Here is an 8,769-nt window from a genome sequence, read left to right as displayed (position 1 = left end):
AGTTGCTGTGCCACACAAACAGAAGGCTGGTGGCCTGAATCAAGCACGATCTCGATTCAGGCTTCAGTGGGAGGTGGCTTATGTCATATTCTCTACCCTAGCTTTACCAAAGCTCTGCATGAGGCATACTGGGTCCTCATGCAGCTTAATCAGTATTTTCTCTTTTGCTTTGGGGACAACTTCATAAATGCCTTGAGGAATGAGATGCGTAGCAAAGCAGGAATAGGGCATGTTTAGGTCTTTGACTGTGCTATCATCCAATATTGTTAAAACCTCAACTCATTCTCGGTTCCCACTCAAGTAAATTATTATTTTCAATCAGCTGACACTTTTCCATGTGAATGTAAGTGAGGAGTTGCTGATGGCCAAAATGGTACAAAAGCAGATTAAAAAAAAGTTGATTGAAAGTTATTCAGAAATGCAGTCAGTGGGCAAATCTATCAATCCGTCACTGCTCCTGATCTTTCTCTATTTCATATCCAGCCTCGATTCCCTTCAGGAATAAATTAAATATCTGTGGCTTCAAATTTCAAGCACTGGTGGATCTGGGATGTTGCTCATCATTCTTAGAATGTACCATGCACTTCTAGATAATGAAGAAACTAAAATCACTTACATCGCTCTGTAGGTCATAGGCCTTTCTTGCCTGAATAACATCGTTCTGGTCAGGATGACACGTCCATTGGTGCAAGTAATTACGGTAATCAATATCACTGACAAGGCTCTGCCCCTCCTTGGCAGCCAAGACTGACACCATGTCAGCAGGTATATTGATTTTGGCCTTTGTTTTGTGATAGTCCTCTTTGTATAGTCTCTCATTCTGAATCTGGCCTGCATGCTCAAACCAAACCAGCTTAGGATCATCTCTCATTGTTGGGACGCCAACATAATGACCTTTTTGCTTCACGTGCTCAGCTTTGTATTTCAGCTGGTGAGAAGAGCAATATAAATTCCATCAGTTTTGACAAGCACACAAGGCAGAGGGGGCTTGACCATCTACTCAGGGATATCAGCAAATTCCGTCCCCCTCCCTCGCCAAGCTTTTTGTTTGACACCCACCCCCCACCCTGAGAACAAATAATAGAAAGCAAATAAATCCATGTGAAGACACAGCTATTTAAAAATAGAAAAATATTTTGCTGAGATTGAGATAGTCCTAAAAATAATAAAAATAAATTTTTAAAAATAAATAAAAATAGAAAAAAAATACACTTGTTCTCTGATTGTTGATTTTTATTCAAAGGCCTAAAGATTTTAGGGAAGGCAGAGAATATAAGAAAAAGTGAAGAATCTGAACAATTGCTTTTAAAGAAGCCAAGCAGGGGTAAAGAAAGAAGAAAGCCTAAAGCTCATGGAAGAAGGACCAGTAAGGAGCAGGTCCCCCAACCATCACCAAGCCTGGCCAGCTCTGCCACACTGAAACTGGACACCTGTAAGGTACTATCTCTGCCTTCAGCATAACTAGAATCCCTGTGAACAAGGTCCCACTTTTGCAAAATGCACTCCCATCAGGATAAATTACCTCACTCTGAACGTCACCAGAGTGATGGGCGTGAACGAATGGCACAGCATCTGGAGGCAAAATGTAACCTGTGGCTTTTTGTCTCTCCCAGCCTTCCTTGTAGAGATGCTGAAAGACAGAGCGACAACAAAGGGTTAAAATGAGAAGTCAGAAGGGAGGGGTACGTTGTGTGCATAATTATCCTACAGTTCTATTAAGGCCCTCCACTCCTACACAAATACTAGGCGTCCGGGTGAAACCCATACCTGATCCAGTATCCTAGCAGCCTCCTGGGCCGTGTGCAGCAGGGGGGTTTCTGTGAGAGTGTACTTTGATTTGGTGGCATTCCAGTCTTTTCGGTATTTAATCTAAAAAAAAAAAAAATGAGAGGCAAGGGGGCAAGTTACTTGCTGGTAAGAAAACATTGTGTTGTCCAAGCAATCGTTAGCATACATCACGTCATTGATTAAAATCCGTATTTCAGAAGATCGCATGCTGAGTGTAAGTAGATGGAAAAGCTTTGGAAGCATCATTGTGAGATTTTCAAACAGCAATATTCTTACATCATCGAGGATCTCGCCACTTTGTTTTGCTGTCACATAATCAACTCTGTCATCCACAGGAGTAAAGTTGAGAGTTTCTATTTTGGTACGATATTTTTTCTACGGGAAAGAAAGCATCTTTTAGATAGTTGTAATTCCTGGATGTGTGTGAGCTGAGAAACACACACTAAATTTAGGGTCTTTCTCTACCAGAAACATACAGTGCCACATTTGAATGGCATCTTCTTGGGAATCTGGCTTTCTTTTTAGCATTTTATTTTTTAAACAAACGTGTTGGCTTCTTAAGCCTCCCACAGATTTTAAAGTAGGAAGTTTGCTTAGTTCTCAAAGTTATATAATGTATAATTATGTGTATCATAATATACATTTTTCCAATGGAACAGTCTTTTCCCAAGTATATTGCTATTGCTCACAAAGGGATTTTTCCATTTATACAATCCCAAGTATTGGTGAGTATGCTGGATATTATATTATGGATGTGGTCCCACAATGTCATAGGGACAGTACATTTTCAAAAACATATATGTCTGGTTTAAATTACAGCAATAGAAATGGTTAAAATTGCTGACATTAGATGACTACGTTTTAGTTTGTGTATTTTGTCACTTTCTTGGGAAGTGTACTGAATGTCAGGGTAAAATCTTGGAATACCTCACTGAAGATGTCTGCAGCATGTTTGGCGTGATTGACGGACACAGAGTCGTTTGGCAACCACCCAATTCCACGCAACCACTCCAAGTCAGCCTTGTAAACATTCTGTGAAAACAAGGCCAGAATGAATTCAGCAACCCTGGTCATGTGGTCCTAGTTAGCCTACCCATTGGTCTGATGAAGAAAAATACAATGTAAATGCTGTATAAGCCAAGGAGGACATACTCAAGCAGCCACACAGGTAATGTAAGAAAATTAACTAGGTGGCCAGGCAGTGTGACAAACTAGCGCATATATTTTTATTTAAAGGGGGTTATCCTCAATTCCGTTCTGGTTATTGTTACTAAAGGATAATTCAGAGCTGAGTCGTCTGAATTTTCAAGAGAAATGTACCAAATGTACATTTTGTACACAAAAGTTTTTGGATTTTAAAAACTTGGCAACTTAATCACTTGAACCTGAGAGGCATGTATTTCAAACGTATCAATTAAAAAAGCATGCTTGTGCCTACAACCTGTCCATGGACTGTCCGTGGGCTGCTAATATTTTACTGGCTATAAGCCTCTATTACTATCTAAATTCTACAGAAAGAATATTTTCACAGTTTTCTTTAACTGATACAATTAAGACCTGTATTCACACTACCGTTACTTTCCTGATATAAAGTCTAGGTCCTTCTTGAATTTGATGATTTTGGCACCATACTATAAGATCTCACTAATACTAAATTCTTGGTGATACAAAGTTGTAAAATGATGACAGAGGGTTTAGTGTCATAAATACTCTGGGAGTCATGGCCAAATGAGAAAAGAGTTCATTTATCCCCAGATGCAGCCCACTCACGTCGCTCTGCAGCTCGTAGGCCTTCTTGGCCTGAATCACATCATTCTGGTCGGGCATGCAGGTCCACTGGTGCAGGTAATTGCGGTAATCCACATCACTGACCAGAGCCTGGGAATTTTTCGAGTGCAGGATGGAAAGCATGTCTGCAGGGCTTTGGATCTTGGCCTTCCATTTGGCCCAGTCCAGCCGGTACTCTCGTTCATTCTGGAGCTTGTCAGCTATGAGGGCCCAGCGGATCTTGTTGTCATCCCTGGCTGTGAGGGTGCCCACATAGTGTCCCTTCTGCTTCTCATGGTCAAGCTTATATTTATACTGGAGATGCAAAAATAAAGCAGATGGGTCACAGCATGTCCTTTTGATATACCTAGGGCAATGGCTAAAAAAAAAAAAAATTGAGAAGTTAAAAAAGGCCACTCACGTCACTGGCAATCTCCCTGGAGGCCTTGGCAGCCTGGATGGGGATGGCATCCAGCCGGACATCACAGCCTGCCTTCACTTCATCCCAGCCCTCACGGTAAAGTTTCTGAAAAGGAGAAAAATAAGGTATCATCCTAGATTCAAATTTACCAATACCTTCAATGGCTCAAGTGAAATTAATATCACAGGGGCACAGTTTTGAAGCCAAAGGACTTGACTCTTGAACTTCTGGTCTCAAGTGATTCACCCTCCCTGGACTCCCAAAGTGCTGGGATTATACGCATGAGCCACCATGCCCAGCCATTATATACATACGTATATATATATATTAACTAACAACAACAAATAATGCTGGGCCTAAGACCCAATTTTTTTCAGCTACTAATAACTTTGAGAACATGGGAAAATTTCTTAACTTTTAAAAATCTCTATTTACGATCTGATAAAAACAAAATAACAATATCTGACTCATATAGTGGGTGTGAAGATTAAATCAGTTATTTTATCATGAATTTGCTTTGTTACCCATAAAATCAAAAACAAATATTCTGCTGACATTGTGCTTTCTAAATCATGGCAGCAGTTTTAAATTGTGGATTTAATCAAGATTGCAGTAATGGTGATACACGTGTAAAGAAAATGTCTTTACAGTTTGGTTAGCATTCACATGGGTTGTTTGATTTCTTCCAAAATGGAAGTCATTCTCATTAATATCTAAATAAAGTTAATAATTTTACTTTTAGCATAGTTTTGAATATTGGTCTTGCTCATATAATATCACTGGTAGGGTTCTGGTGTTTTCAGCTGAGAAATTTATCATGCAAGGGAGCATATGAGACTTTCCAGATTTCTCCTGCCACAGATGCCTATGGATTGAGTGGGAAGAGGAGTCTATGCTGCCATGAAGAACTGACTAACCCTTGATCCAGCCTCTTGACAAGAATGCACTGCACCATGATATTAAGATCTGGTCCAAAAGAGAAAATATATCAGTGCCTTAAAATTGTATTTTCTTCTTAAACATTGGAAAAAATTGGTCCCCAAGTGGCTCATTACAGTAGAATTTATAGAGCTGTTTGGCACATGGTGAGGAATCTTTGCTGGTAGCCTCCTTCTCTCAGAAAGACTTTTTATTCTTTTGAAAGAATGCAAAGTTCCAAGCCTTGGCAAATTGCACTAAGGTGGTATCCTCCTTCTGAGTTCACACTATTCTACACACAAGCAACCTCTGTGATCCAGGAAGATGGCATCTTCCTTGAACTTTCTTGAATTGTGTAGCCAGCCATGTAACTACTTGTACTAAAAGGCTTTTTTTTTTTTTCCCAGCTGATTCTCTTGCCATTTTAAGGCTTAAATGATTTCTTCTGCAAATAATGATAATTTGGCCTCTTTCTTTCCAATATTTATCTTCTGTTCTTACTCTTAAATAATTATATTAGCATCAATGAGAGGCTTACTCACTTGGCCAAAACTTTCAGGAAATGTTAAATAATGATGACATTAGGGGCATCCTTGTTTTAATCCTGATATGAATGAGAGTTTGCTCACTGAGTGGGCGTTTGATTTGAGGTTTATTTTTCAGTCATGTCAAGAAACTATTTATTCTTCCTTAACTGAAATTTTATTTAAAAAAGTAAGAGTGGGTATTGGATTTTGTCAGATGCCATTTAAATTTAATAAAATGAGCTTTTCCTGCTCGTTCTATGGCACTATTAGGTCTCTGAATATGGGGCCCTCTTGGCATTCCTGCATGAACCCCAGTTGACTTTATCATATCATTTGAATGTAATGCTGAATTTGATTTGTTAATATTTTATTTAAGATACCCCCCATAATTACTGGTCTACAATTTAAATTTTATTTATTTATTTATTTGAGACAGGGTCTTGCTGTGTCACCCAGGCTGGAATGCAGTGTCATGATTATGGCCCACTGCAGCCTCTACCTCCTGGGCTCAAGTGATCTTCCCACCTCAGGCCCCCAACTAGCTGGGACCACAGGTGCATGTCACTGTGCCCAACTAATTTATTTATTTTTTATTTTCTTGCAGAGATGGGGTCTGCCCATGTTGCCCAGGCTGGTATTGAACTCCTGGGCTCAAGCAATCCTCTGGCCTTGGCCTCTTGAAGTGCTGAGATTATAGGCATGAGCCACCATGCCCAGCCGGTCTATAGTTTTTAATTTGTGGCTCTATCTTTGTAAAGTTTTGGTAATTTCAATGGATTTTCTTCTTTCACTAGGCTCCTGGTAATTTATTTATTTATTGAAGTTTTGAAAACATCAAGGGGACACTGACATTTGAAAGTATGAAGAAAAGTGTTTAAATGTTCTCCGTAATTTCTCAATTAAGAAACCTCTTAATTTCTTGCAATATGTTTTTTGGTTTGTTTCCTTGGGTCGATTTTTGTCACTTATAATTTTCTAGAAAACCTCCATAGATCCACATTTTAAAATTAATTCATATATTTTTGCAAAGAATTCTCATAATTATTTTGAGTTTATCTGAGTCTATCATTAATTCTCCTTTCTTGTTTGTGCATGTCTTCATTCCTCTTTCACCTTCTTGTCCTCTTATTCAAAAAAAGACAACTCAGGAGACCTTCGTCATGGAGATATTGACTCACCAGTAATTGGCCTTGCCCAGTTAATCACCACGGATCTCCTCCTTGCCTCACTCCTAGTCAAGGGCTGACTGCAAGGAGTCTTCCCCATCCCACCAAGTCCATCTTCCCTCCCTTGGTGATCCAGAGTTCCATGGTCATAGTATAGCACAGACTGGGTAACTTTCCAAATGAAAGAGAGTCTGTTGTGGTACTTACACTGCTCACATTAAGAGCATTTGCTCTAGCGAGATTAATTTCAGGAGTATCTGGCATTATGTGGATTGAAGTTTTATCCTTGTCCCAAAGCTCTCTGTACTTTGGCTATGGAAAGAAATAACAATAAAATTACTTCACAATTTTCATGTCACTAGTCCCGGTACACAACTTTTAAATTTTCTTTCGGATCTGATCCAAAATCTTTTCATATTAGGGCAAAGATGTCTGGAATCTTTTCACATAAGTTACTCGGATTTGGTGTAAGAGCTATTATTCCCTTTTATTAACACTTTGAGTTTTTACTTAAAATTAATAAGCAAACCAAGACAATACTATCAGTATTAATAAAATTTATGTTATTAACAACATTATTATTCTTCTATAATAGATTACTAGGTTTATCATTTCTCATTTATTTATAGCATGAATTCAATTTTAATAGAGAAAAAAACTGACTTACTATACTAATATTTTCAGCATTAGCTTTAGCGAGGACCACTTCAGGAGTGTCAACAATGCTTGTGTACTTAAGGTTCACCACAGGCGTCCGATAGACACTGTCACAAAGGATCTCCTGGGCATTTTTGACTCTCAGTACTTCAGGAGAACCTTGGGGCATCCAGCCAATGCCACGCAACCACTCCAAGTCAGCCTTGTAGAGGGCCTGAAAAAGAAAACACAGGTAGACGCAGGGTTTGTGTTTTGTTGTATATGTGTGTGTTAAAATGAGTAAGGTTTTTATGATATACATATATACATAATTTTTTTTCTTTTTTGAGACAGAGTCTCATTATGTCACCCAGGCTGGAGTGCAGTGGCTTGATGTCAGCTCACTGCAACCTCCGCCTCCTGAGTTCAAGAGATTCTCCTGCCTTAGCCTCCTCAGTGGCTGGGACTACAGGCATGTGCCACCATGCCCAGCTAATTTTTGTATTTTTTTTTAAGTGGAGATAGGGTTTTGCCATGTTAGCCAGGCTGGTCTCAAACCCCTGACCTCAGGTAATCTGCCCACCTCAGCCTCCCAAAGTGCTGGGATTACAGGCATGAGCCATCATGCCCACACTCTTATATTTTATCTTCCACAAACAATAATTAAAACAGAGCACTAGCCTTACAAACATAATACTTTAAATGCACAAAGGCATTTTATTTTGCTTGGTTTTCTGTGGCAAGGGTCTGTGTGGAAGTGCCCATGTGCATTGTAAAAGGCAAGGTGACGCAGAAGCAGCTCTCCATTTGAGGGAATGCATGGAAGACTTTTGAATAATATTTAGGCAATCATCACACCATCACCAAAGTGGACTTTAAAGCAATAACAATGGGCTTTCTAGTAAGTTTTCCACACAGCAGCAAGAATGATCTTTTCAAAATTCAGAATTCAAATCAGCTGTCACAACATTCCCCCTATTCTATGGCTTCCCATTGGTCATGGGATAAAGATCAAAATCCCTGACACAGACTAGAAGGGGATAAATGGTCTGGCAGCAGTCCCCACCTATTCTTCCGGCCTTATGTCATCTGCACTTCCAATGGCCCTGTGTGTCCTGATCACACAGCCTATCTTTCAATTTATAATCTTATCAGCCCTCTTTGCATATGTTGGTCACCCTGAAGGAAAGTCCCATGTCCTCCTAACTGACCCAACTCCTAATTCTTTTTTCATATCTCTGTGAAATTGGTGCCTTCTCAGAAGAACTTTCTTGATCTCTCTTCGTAGCACCATGGATCACTCTCAGTCATTCCATTTTTATTCTTTAATGAACATCTAGGTCTTGGTTATCAATGTGAACCCCCTAAAGTCAGGAGCTGTGTCATGTTTTTTTTTTTTTTTTTTTCCTACAGAGTCTCACTCTGTCTCCCAGGCTGGAGTGCAGTGGTGCAGTCTCAGTTCACTGCATCCTCCACCTCCCGGGTTCAAGCGATTCTCCTGCCTCAGCCTCCTGAGTAGCTGGAATTACAGGCACACGCCACCACG

At 39.7% G+C, this 8,769-nt stretch overlaps 1 protein-coding gene across 1 annotated transcript; it reads right to left on the bottom strand.

The window, feature by feature from the left end:
- Positions 1–571: 571 nt before the first annotated feature.
- LOC116547042 (nebulin-like) lies at positions 572–7,490 on the bottom strand. Its single transcript, XM_032273125.1, has 9 exons — positions 7,255–7,490; positions 6,795–6,899; positions 3,977–4,081; positions 3,559–3,870; positions 2,716–2,820; positions 2,065–2,163; positions 1,768–1,869; positions 1,523–1,630; positions 572–928 (listed from the first exon to the last, which is right to left on the bottom strand). Exons 1-9 carry the CDS (start codon positions 7,411–7,413, stop codon positions 587–589), a joined length of 1,437 nt encoding a protein of 478 aa, XP_032129016.1. The 5' UTR covers positions 7,414–7,490; the 3' UTR covers positions 572–586.
- Positions 7,491–8,769: the final 1,279 nt, after the last annotated feature.

This window comes from Sapajus apella, unplaced genomic scaffold (assembly GCF_009761245.1).
Source record: "Sapajus apella isolate SASKATOON/1434 unplaced genomic scaffold, GSC_monkey_1.0 scaffold1937, whole genome shotgun sequence".
Classification (NCBI taxonomy): domain Eukaryota; kingdom Metazoa; phylum Chordata; class Mammalia; order Primates; family Cebidae; genus Sapajus; species Sapajus apella.
Note: the sequence above shows the minus strand (reverse complement) of the source record. Positions and strands in the feature narration are given on the sequence as shown.

Coding starts and splice junctions, on each gene's coding strand:
- LOC116547042 (XM_032273125.1), bottom strand. CDS start 7,413: ATGCCCCAAGGTTCTCCTGAAGTACTGAGAGTCAAAAATGCCCAGGAG. Junction 6,900..7,254: donor ATGCTGAAAATATTAGTATA/GTAAGTCAGTTT, acceptor TTCTTTCCATAG/CCAAAGTACAGAGAGCTTTG. Junction 2,164..2,715: donor CTGCAGACATCTTCAGTGAG/GTATTCCAAGAT, acceptor TCTTTCCCGTAG/AAAAAATATCGTACCAAAAT.